The sequence below is a fragment of the Zophobas morio genome, unplaced genomic scaffold (genome assembly GCF_036711695.1).
Source record: "Zophobas morio isolate AGI-343-1 ecotype UQ-CSIRO unplaced genomic scaffold, CSIRO_AGI_Zmor_V1 ptg000012l, whole genome shotgun sequence".
NCBI lineage: Eukaryota > Metazoa > Arthropoda > Insecta > Coleoptera > Tenebrionidae > Zophobas > Zophobas morio.
Window position 1 is genome coordinate 15,313,229 of NW_026972117.1, and position 12,241 is coordinate 15,325,469.

The window sequence follows — 12,241 nt, forward strand, 5'->3', positions numbered from 1 at the left end:
CTTTCCTCGCAACGCCTGATACATTTGTGTTGTTTATTTATCATATGTTTTGTTTGGGGTAAACAGTTCACGATGTAAACTCCCAAAGTTAATTGTTTTAAGTAACCAGTCATTTGGATAAAGTGTGGCATAATTTAACATAATGTAAACTCTTTGTTTGAATCGTTGATAAAGTGTTTCACAACCTTAACTTCAGTAATTTTCTTTGTTGTATAATTTAAATTGGACGTAAATTTTCATGCTCTGCAGCTTCTAACCTCACATAATTTTTGTCTGCACAAGTTTTACTCCACACCAGATTTTTTTTGTTTTTATAAATCTTTGCTAGTTTTTTTTTTCGTATATTTTGTTGATTGATGTTTTCATCATATAAATTGTCTGATGTCCAATCTTAATCTCAGATAAGAATTATTTTCTGTTTAAAATGTCACAAGAGTGTATGGCGAATTTAAATGTTGTTTAGTGCCCTTTTTGAAACTTTGATACTTGTCAGTTGTAGTTTAATATCAGAGTCATAGAAATTGAACATTTAAGTGGAATTGAGGTTAAATAACACAGAAACACGTAGCGGAAGTGGAGTGCGCGGTTCCTAGTCGAGCTGGCAGGATTTATCGCGCCTTTTGCACAAAGGATGCAGGCTAGAATAGAAGTCAGGAGTATGGGTAATTTTGACTGTGCTCTAAACTTAAACTGGGATAGTTCGATCGCTACACTCTTCATATTTTTTATGGTTCATCTAATCATTCAAAATTGTGTGCAATAAAATACGTAATAAAATTCAAAATAATAAAAATATCAGAAATAACATTGACATTTACACAAGGGGAATTTTTTAAATAAGTAAGTTTGGTGAAAACTCGAATCGACCTTGTTAAAGTTTTGAGAATTAATTTGAGTTGATATCGCTTTTTTGACTGTACTGTGATGTAATCACTAATTTAGTTATGCAAGGTTATGTTGCGTATACTGTCCAAAGTTTAAAATTTTGCGATTCACGATTCTGAATTTTTGCGGATTATCTTTGAAATTTTCATTGATTGAATCTGAATTCGAATTTAACATTTTCTTAAATTTGTTAGTCCACAAACTACTAGCCTGTTTTGGAGTTTATAGAGTGCAAGTGACGGTGTCATAACTGGAATCTCAGTGCTGCCATAAGCATTTTGAAGTTGGTAATTTTTTTATTGTGATACATTACTTTTAATTCATTCCAGCGAATAAAGGTGCGATTTAAAAAAATTATGTGTTTTCAAGTTGTAAAAAATAATACGAACTTGCGATACCGTCTACATCAAGAATGGTGGATGCGCCAGTCCCATTTCCGCAAAGCTTATGTAAACCGTCTAGCCATATTTTTTTAAACCCAGATTTTATTTACGACCACACCTGCTTTAATATCTCTCGAAAAACTTTATTTTGAAAAGTCGTTCCAAACATACGGCTTTTTAATGGCGCTCTTAATAGATTTTTTTATTTAAAATAATTATGTCAAGAGAAATATATTTGTAGAGGAGACGCAGAGTAAGCGTGTCACTTTTATCTATTAATAGACAAAGTTGAACAAAATCGCGTCGAGTCATAAAATTTATTTTGTGAATAAGTAGAATTCCAGCGTGAGCATCATTGATTTACTTGTGTGTTTACGATCGTTGACGTCGAAAATTCCTAATATTTTAAGGCCGCTATGGGAATGTAAGAATTTTCGAACGTGTGTTGTAAATTACCGTGAGCGCTACCGTTTAATGAGTATATGACTTTATATTTACGGTCCTTGTAACGTATCCAGAGCGATGTATTTACGTAAATTTACTGCACTCTTTACACTGTGTAATTGTTTGTGAATGATAAGTTGATCGTTTAGGGTGATTTGTTTAAAAACATTCGACACTGATAAGCGATAACAGTGTTTAAAGTCACAATCACAGCGGAGACGTCTGCTCCTCATCTAACAGCGATTAGCCGATTCAAAATATTTCAATCAAAACTAACACGATGAGTCCGCTGTGATATGACCTATTAACATTAAAAGTCATGAGGTTCTTTTGCAGAACTAGATCCACGAATTACAAGGTCGCTCAAATTTACACACAAACAAAATTCCCCCAAGAATGATAAGGCCGTCTGTGCTAATGAGTGTACGTCGTCTCGAGGACGCATCTTGGGACAAAGTTAATTACTGATTACCGATTAGTGTCAGACTTGGGACTTTTATCAGAGGTACCAACAGAAACTCTAAGAAATTTCGTACATTCTTCTACTTGGCGCCGGTCTAAATGAGGAAGTGGTATGTTGGCGCCACTTCGCCGTAAATCTTCTACTTGAAGAATGCAGCTGGTGGACCGCTCGTGTCCAATTATCTTTGTGGTAAAGCTGGAGTTTGTTGCATACATATACCCCGGGGACATCGATAGAGACACATGATCAGGCCATAGACGGCGTGGATTAATAATGGAATTATAGAGAAATTTCTTCGTTAAATAATTTTATTTAATATACTGTATGTATCTAGATTTTTTAACGATGAAGAATTATGTACATTCAAAATAATATGGTTTTAGGTGTTAAGTAATTTCATATGATGGAAAACAAGTCATCTAGTAGGCCATGAAATTTGTTTTTAAAACAATGATGTTGGCAACACCAACGGATTCGCTGTTCAGTTTGACAATTGGAGTCAAACACCTGTATATTAAACAAAGTGTCAAAAAATGTCCATCTCATTTATACAATATATATTTTGCTTAATTTGTTAAACAATTACTGTACGTGGTATACAAGCATCTCCAATTCCAGAAACTACGAGTTGGAAGCTTCAGGAATTAGTTTTTTCCTGTATTTTCCTAAGTTACAATGTTTTTTCGACTTTAATATTAAATTTTTACTGTTTAAGTCAACTGCGATCTCACAACTAACGAAAAATTCATCAGTCATCAGAATTGAGAATTGAGATAAATCGACAGAGATATGGATGGAGCTTAATCTTTGACTTTGTAGCGCGATCAGTACCCCTAGCGCCCTCTGTCACGCCCACGCACCACCACTACCCTGCCGCAGCACCCCGGTACTCGCTCGCTCCCTTACCAGAGGGCGGTGCGCCCTTTCACTCCCACGCGACGCATTTCTAGCCGCCTTTACATAGGACCCGAGCGGCCAGATTCGGCAAGTTTTTCCATCTGCGAACTTCACAGCTCATTTGCGTATCACCTTGCATCCGAGGGGTCTTGGAGGTCCAAATCGAGTAGTAAGTCGGCTTGAGTATCAGCGGCGTATCCGAGGGGTCCCGCAGGTCCGGCCGTGGAAAAACGCTCCGGGTGTTCGCGAGTGTACGAGTTATCAGGACTGTTCGTCCGCGGAGTGACCATTTTTAAGAACTCGTGTAACCAGTCTATGTCTATGCAGTGTATATACTGTGTCTTGTTGAATAAAGTTTTTACGGAATAAACCACGTGTTATAACTTTATTTTTTACTTAATATACATAGTATTCTTTGAACAACACGATACTCAAAAATATGTTTTACATGATCATTTCTTGTAGACAAATAAAGATTTTAGGCTCCACCCTCTTGGCTCACGATGAATAAAGAAAATCATCACAATTGAGATCGGGTGGGTGGGCGGGGCTTATATTTTACCTGTATTTCTTAATATTCGTAGTCTTCTTTTCGTAACAAGAAACTTAAAACGTGTTTAAAACAGGAAATATGGATTTTGCAATTACGCTCCACCCCTCAGTCTGACAACGAATGGAAAATTCGTCACAGTTGAAATCCAGACAGATGGGTGGGGCTTATTTTTTTTACTTAATACACATAGTTTTCTCTTGTAGAAAAACACGGATTTTGCAATTAAGCTGCGCCCCACTTGATTAACGAACAAAGAAAAAGCGTCACAATTGAGACAGGGTGGGTGGGTGGGGCTTATGTTTTGAATTTTTTTTCTTTCTTAATATATATATTGTTTTTTCTCCACAACAAGACACTGAAAACATGTTTAAAATGGTAAATTTTGTCCTAAACACTTCTCTACAAATTTACCCTTTTAAACATGTTTTCAGTTTCTTGTGGTGAAAAGAAAAGTACGTACATGTATTAAGAAAAAAAAGGTAAAATACAAACCCCGCCCACCCGCCCTCATCTCATTTGTGATAACGTTTTTATTCGTTCTGAGCCTAAGGGCGGGATGACTATTTCTCTACAAGAAACTACCATGTGAAACATGTTTTTAAGTAACATGCTGTTGAAACGAAACAATATATGTTAAGAAAAAAAAGTAAAAAAATAAGCTCCACCCACCCGCCCCAATCTCAATTGTGACGAATTTTTCATTCGTTGTTAGACCGAGGGGTGGAGCTTAATTTTAAAATCGATATTCCCCAACAAAAATTTACCATTTTAAATGTTATATTTCTATTGTAAATAAAAGGAGTATCTTAATATAATAATGTTTATTACTGTAAATTTTCGAGATGATGTCATCCCATTGTTGGTGGGGATGAATAGACAATTTTTATGTTTTTAATTTCTTGTAGAAAAATAAGGATTTTGCAGTTACGTACCGCCTTCTTGGCTCACGACGAATAAAAAAAAATCATCACAATTGAGACAGGGTGGGTGGGCGGGGCTCATATTTTGCCTTTTTTTTCTCAACATAGCCATCTTTTCACTACAAAAATTCCATTTGACAAAAGTGTTTGCCTGACATAAAGTTAAGGTACAAATCAGCAAAAATCGAGTAAGCAGTTAAAAATGTTTGACGTTTCAAAAATTGTCAAAATTTTCAAAACCCTATGTTAAAAAGTTCGCACTTAGTTTTAGGTGCCCTGGTGTTTTATTTTCGGATAAATTTAAGAGAATCTGGTGTTTTATTGCTGTAACTTGAAAAAACTTTGACCTTTTAGTGTTTTATTTTTATGAATTTGAAAAAGCCTTCTGTATGGTGTATGATTTTGGAAGCTTATGGAGATTTTTTTGTAAATTATTTAAACCAATCTTGGGGGACTTCGGTGTCCTATCTTTGGAAAATTTTCACCTGACCTGTTTTTAAGTTAATTTTGGAATCCTGTTTTTTTTTGAAAAATTTAAAACAATCTTGAGGTTCTAGGTTTGGAAAGAATTTGAAAGTGGTTTGGAGCCTCGAGTGTCTTTTTTTTATAATAATTTAATTAAATTTCTGAGAGGATACGTCATCTGCTAAAATCAGTCTTATCTTAGCAGGTACTAGCCCCGCCCACCCACCCTTTCTTTTCTTGGAGGGTATCTCATTTGCCAAAATCACTCTTATGTTATCAGGCATTAGCCCCACCCACCCACCCTCTCTTTTCTTGGAAGGTATGTCATTTGCCAAAATCGGTCTTGCGAAGATTATTACGACGTATATCCAGAAAAAAGGCAACATTTAAGCTCCGCCTACCCACCGCCATCTCAATTGTAATGATTGTTATTCGTTGTGAATATTGAAATTCTAAAAAATTGTTATATTTCATATTGTAAATTGTGGATGGAAGTTCTATCGAAACAACTTTTGAATATTTTTTTTTGTTAAAATCTGTTTAGGGTAAAAACTCAACGGATTTATAAACCACAAGTGCAGGAGTATCTTATTTTATGACATTTAAATAATGTTTACCACTGTAAATTTTGGAGATGACGTCATCCCGTTGTTGGGGGGGATGAAGAGACAATTTTTATATGTTTTCAATTTTTCGTAGAAAAATAAGGATTTTGCAGTTAAGTTCCGCCCTCTTGACTCACGATGAATACAAAAATCGTCACAATTGAGACAGGGTGGGTGGGCGGGGCTTATATTTTGCTTTGTTTTTTTCTTAATATACATAGCCATCTTTTCACAACAAAAATTCCATTTGACAGCAATGTTTGCCTGGTATAAAGCGAAGGTACAAATCAGCAAAAATCGAGTAAGAAGTTAAAAATGACGTTGACGTTTCAAAAATTGTCAAAGTTTTCAAAACCCTACGTTTAAAATGTTCACAGTTAATTTTAGGTCCCCAGGTGTTTTAGTTTCGGATAAATTTAAGTGAATCTGGTGTTTTGTTGCTGGATGAATTTGAAACAATCTTTTGAGCTTTTCATGAATTTGAAAAAACCTTGACTGCCGCAGTGTTTTTTTTTAATTGGGGGCTCTTGGTGTATTATTTTGGGAGCCTGTGGGGATTTTTGTGTAAACTATTTAAACCAATTTTGGGGGACTATTTTTGAAAAACTCTGACCTGACCTGTTTTTGAGTTCATTTTGAGATGTTTTTTTTTTTTTTTTTTGAAAAATTTAAAACAATCTTGAGGATCTAGCTATTTCTGTTTGGAAAGAATTTGAAAGTGCTTTGGAGCCTCTAGTGTCTTTTCTTATAATTTAATTAAATTTCTTAGAGGATACGTCATTTGTTAAAATCAGTTTTATCTTAACAGGTACTAGCCCCGCCCACCCACCCTCTTTTTTCTTAGAGGGTATTTCATTTGCCAAAATCACTCTTATCTTAGCAGGTACTAGCCCCGCCCACCCACCCTCTCCTTTCTTGGAAGGTATGTCATTTGCCAAAAGCAGTTTTATCTGAGTAGGTATTAGCCCCGCCCACCCACCCTCTCTTTTCGTGGAAGGTATGTCATTTGCCAAAATCAGTTTTATCTTAGCAAGTATTGATGACTAATTTTTACAAAAATGATCAAAATTTCAAGGCAGGAATTTTGAACATCTTCTCTATAGTGTTTAGTTGGTTGTGCTTTAATAGATTTTTCTTTTGTTGGTTTTGTTTTGTTTCTAATTTATAAATGCCTCATTGATTTTTTTTTGGTTTATTTATTAATGAAAAATAACAGCTTCTTTTATTAATAATAATAGACAAGGACTGGTGACTACTGGTTGCAGATAATTGGAACCACATGATCCAATTTTTTTTTTCTAGTAGGTCATAAAATTTATATATTTTTTATAAATATGTCAAAACATTTATCACTTATGTGTGTTATCTTAAACTTAAACACCACCGTTGTGCTGTTGGAATAACCATAAATTTTTCCATGCATTCAATTTTACATCTGATATACACAATAATCCATACAGGCTGTCCCAATAATCTGGTGACAAAAAATTATACATTTTTTATATACCACTGAAAAAAATCTTCGACGAAATTTAATAGCACTAAAAGTTATGGTTATTTTCAAATATACAAGACGTTTACACATTAAAATTGTATTCTTTTATGAAACACCTATATATTTTCACAGATTTAGCTTCTTTACATGTCAAAAAAGAAATAAGTGGTATCAGTTGCGAGCGTTTCTTATTAATGTGTATGGAAAAAAACTTTAAATTTTGTTATACAGGGTGATTAAATTTGTAGATTGACAGTTTCTTCAAGAACTTGTTTCTAAGTAGGCTTTCTTTGATACCAGTTTGTTTATCAAAATAATATAAGAATAATTCTTAAATAATTATTATAACTAATCTTACCAAATTTGGTGTCAAAAGGACCATTCTTTAGACAAAAATAAAAATTATATAACAACATTGTAGATCAAAAAATCGTTTTGCCTGACTGACTTTTTTCGTTTTTTAGTAAGACCTAATATCAAAAATCCGTTACTTACGATTAAAAATGTCGCTAATGTGGTATGGAACTCTCAACGGAAACACCCGATATATTTTAAAAAAAACCTTAAATGAATTCTGTTAGACTACATCAAGAATTTTTTTCAATAAGTCAAACCGTTGGAATATCCTGTATAATAATAGCCAAAATGTTATGCGTCAGTCAGCCAAATCATATTTGCTAATTAAAATGCCTTCGTTTTTGTTACTGTATAATAAAGTATACAACAAATCGACTTCCTGCCACTCAACACTGTATAATTTATCATATTTTCTGGCAACTGCTTATAATTTGCGTCATACAGTACTTGAAAAAGCCCCAGAGGGCAATAATATTAGGCACGTGCGCGTTCATTTTACTTTTTACCATGTGTTTTTAAAAGATAAAATATAGAATATATGTTTTTCCACTCAGGCAGGGAATTAGAAATTATAATGTTAGTATTTGTTTAAAAAAATTAGTACTAATAATAATAATTAGTAATAATATTTTAATAAACTATAATTTTTAACGTCAAATTTCAAAGCTTACTGGAGGATTTTTTTTTATTAGCTTATATTAAAAACACTAAACAAGTTCTCTTTTCTCATGATTTGATCACTTTAAAAAACGAAACGTCAAACGTCCAATAAACTTGCACCAGTCCACGGCCTCGCAAAACTGCAAAAATAACCGCACACGTTTGAGGAAAAAGTATCTCAACCAGCTTCAGGAATTTCGAGAATCCCCTTTCTCCATTCGTCCGAGCCTTACGTAACCCGTAGATTCCGGCCGAGCCAATCCAGCGAAAAAACATCCTTCCTGCCCCTTAATTGCTCCGTAATCGACGCCCATGACCGGCAGTGGCGCCGCACGGCGCGATCCACTCAAGAAAATTTAGGCGCCACCGTCATTCAGTCACACGTTGACCGCCACCAAGCAAACACCGCCAGCCCTACAACTTCCGCGAAGGGCATCCGCGTCCGGTGATCTCTGATGCTAGTTTCGAAAATGTCGGCCCTTCTTCTCTCCATTCTGGGCCTGTCCGTGGGCATCCCGCACTGCCCCATGTGGAAAGAGATCGTCCCTTGCACTTGCCGGATGGACTCTACCAAACTCACCACGATCCACTGCGACCGGATGACATCGTACGACCAGGTGGTGAAGTTGCTCAAAGGGCACTTTTCGCCGGCGGACAGGGTGTCGCTCAAGCTGTCCTTCAGCAAGCTGGACGATCTGCCCTTCAGGAGCTTCAAGGAGCTGAACATGTCCATCGAGAATTTGAAGCTCAACCACGACAATTTGGGGTGAGATTTTCTTCTAGAAAGAGGATTTTCTTGCTGCGGGAATTAAGGAGGGTGATTTGGCGATGGTGTGGTGTCTTGAAACAAGCGAGATTTGCGCCCTAAAATCGTGTCGGTTTGAAATTTTTCTTACGAGCATTGTGCTAGTGTTTCTTATAGAGTTAAAGGTTTTATCAGAATTATTACGTCAGAAATGGCAGTGATATGCAAAAGGTGGGATAATTTTGACAGTTGATAACTTTTTGTCTTTCTTGCTGTTTCTTATCTCGAGCGGTACCTAACAAAAATTGTGACTTATTACGAAATACTGTGATGAAATTTTGTAAAATGTGTCTAAATAATTAACTAGCAAAAACGTGGATAAGGTTTTTTTTTCATAAATAAAAGTTTCTAAAATGTCAATAAACTTAAACAAATTCATTTGGATACTAATCAATGGTATTTTATGCATTCCAAAAGTATTAGTTGATTAAAGTAGGAAAATAAAATTTATGAATTTAAAGTGCTATTAGAAAATGGTGAAAGTACCTATCTAATGAATTTGCTGAAATTTAATTACTTTGTTATCAAAGTAATAATGATTAAAATTTAATGATGAAAGGTAAGGTTGGAACATAAACGTTAACATCATCGGTAATGTAAGCAATGGTTCATTTAAAAATTTTTGGAAAACACAAAAATCACGCTGTCAGCTTACGAATGAAAAAATCGGTCCCCTATTTCCGTCTGTCCGTCTGTTTATTTGTAATTTTGTCGGATACATATTTTCGAAAATGCGGAACTTTAAAATTTTATTTATACTCCAAGATTATTGTGTCAGTAGTAAAACGCCACCACTTATCCCCTCCAAAAATATTATGACCTCATCTTAAAATTTTATAACGTAAACGTCACTTGATGTTTTTAGCGGCCTCGCTTATCTGTGGTTTGATAATTTATTCGTGTTTTCGACCTTACACACAGAGATTATTATTAAAAAAAAATGATAAGACTTTAACATTGAGAACAAAAATTTATTGATTTGTTCCCTTCGAAAACTTACTGACGTCATCTCAGTAAATACATTTTTTTCCAAGTATGTCGTGATTACTAAATTGTTGGTGTTTTGATAGTGTAATTTTTTATAAGTATTTTAGAATTATCTACACAGAGAATGTAACTATTTTAATTTACTAGCAAAAAATTGTGATGCTATCAAAAATTTTTAGTCGAGAAAATCTTATTTGACACACAGAGGAACATATTTCTTATGCATTTTTTCTGAAAATCTCTCAAAAGTAGATGATGTCATCTCGAAAAAAAATTGTGAAAAATATCTCCTCTTTGATTCATTATGTTTGTGAAAAAGATGGCATTCGTTGTTTTTTTATATTTTATTTTATAGTCTGGGACAACAAAGAATAGGACACAATAGTATTTCAAAAAAATTTTGGAAAAGTAGAAATTTTATTACTCTTATTTGCAGATATTTTTTAAAAATAACAATTTATTTATTATTTATGTATGTATTTGTTTTTTAATTAATTTGTTTATTTGTTGTAAATTTTCTCATATTTTCTTACTTTTAAAAAAATAGGTCTCCTATTTCCGTCTGCCTGTCATCCGTCTCTCTCTGTGTGTGTGTCGACATTTATTAGACATATATTCTCGGAAACTACCGGGCTACTTGTTGTCAAATTTTAGATGTACTTTAGGAATATCGTGTAGGTGGTAAATCTCTAACCAAAATTTGTTCGATCATACCCACTAAAAATTTGATGACGTCATCGTCACCTCAAAATTTTGCATAGTAAATGTCATTTAAATTTCTTAAAACAAGATATGTACATCTACAGGGTGATTAAAAAATACCGCTCTAACCCTATGACACGCTGTTAAGAACTGTTTATTGAGCAAAGAAAAAATGATTTTCAAAATCCTGGGGCCCAACGCCCAAATGTAGAAAATATAATGCCTTTTTATTTTATATATTTGATCATATTTTGATTCATTGGATATTTTGTTTTTGTAAGTCAACGTCACATTGACGTAAGGATTTTTTTAATGATTCTCTCGAACTTTGACTTGTGAATATAATTAATACTGTACAGTCGAGTTGGTGCGCAATTTTTTAATCACTCTGTATGATCGTGTTATTTTGTCTTTCTTTGGTCGTTTTTTTGATTCTCTTCCTTTAGTCGCATTTTTGGTCCCCTTTTTAGTTAGTCTTTTTGTTGTGGTTTATTTTTCACATTTTTTATGGTTTTTGTCTTTTATTTTCGCATTTTTTGTGATTTTTTTTTATTATTTTTTTTTTGTCGCTTTTTGCAGCCGCTTTTTTGTGTTGTACTCGCCTTTTTGTTGAATTTTTTCCTATACACTTTTGTTGCATTTGTTTTTTGTAGCCTTTTTGTGGACCTTTTTTCGACTATCTTCTTTTAGTCGCATTTTTATGGATTTTTTGTCCTGTTTTTTGTCCCTTTTTACTTCCTGAGCGTAAGCTAAGGAATTATTGTAATATCCCTGTTTTCAAGTTTTCTCGATGTTTCATGACTCATAGAGTACGAAAAAGTAGGTCTCCCGTTTCCGCCTGTCTATCGCCTATCTGTCTTTCTGTCTATCGCCTGTGTCAATTTCTACTACACTGATAATCTCTTAGAACTACTCGATCGATTGTTGTCAAAATGTTAGGAATGTCGTGTAGATGGTAAAAGGCTAACCAAAAATTGTCTATTAAATTTACAATATGAAATATAACAATTTTTTAGAATTTGAGTATTCACAACGAATAAGAATCATTACAATTCTGATGGCGGTGGTGGGCGGGGCTAGTACCTGCTAAGATAAAAGTGATTTTGGCAAATGAGATACCTTCTAAGAAAAGAGAGGGTGGCTGGGCGGGGCTATTACCTACTCAGATAAAACTGTTTTTGGCAAATGACATACCTTCCAAGAAAAGAGAGGGTGGGTGGGCGGGGCTAGTACCTGCTAAGATAAGAGTGATTTTGGCAAATGAAATACCCTCTAAGAACAGAGAGGGTGGGTGGGCGGGGCTAGTACCTGCTAAGATAAGACTGATTTTAGCAAATGACATATCCTCTAAGAAATTTAATTAAATTATTATAAAAAAGACACTAGAGGCTTCAAAGCACTTTCAAATTCTTTCCAAACAGGAATACCTAGAACCTCAAGATTATTTTAAATTTTTCAAAAAAAACAGGGTCCCAGAATTAAGTCAAAAACAGGTCAGGTCCGAATTTTCCAAAAATAGGACACCAAAGTCCCCCAAAATTATTTTAAATAATTTACAAAAAAAATCTCCATGGCTCCCAAAATAATACACCAAGAGTCTCCCGAATTAAAAAAAAAAAC

General features: G+C 34.3%; 1 protein-coding gene across 2 annotated transcripts in view; it reads left to right on the forward strand.

Moving 5' to 3' along the window:
• Positions 1-12,241, forward strand: part of Ltl (larval translucida) — a 47,797-nt gene that overhangs the window by 9,914 nt on the left and 25,642 nt on the right. The window contains exon 1 of one of the 2 annotated variants that reach the window (XM_064054536.1): positions 8,491-8,893. The exons of the other annotated variant lie outside the window; for it this stretch is intronic. Coding sequence (XP_063910606.1) covers positions 8,583-8,893 — 311 coding nt within the window. The 5' untranslated portion in view covers positions 8,491-8,582. Of the gene's footprint in view, positions 1-8,490; positions 8,894-12,241 lie in introns of those variants that run through there. 2 annotated transcript variants of the gene reach the window in all.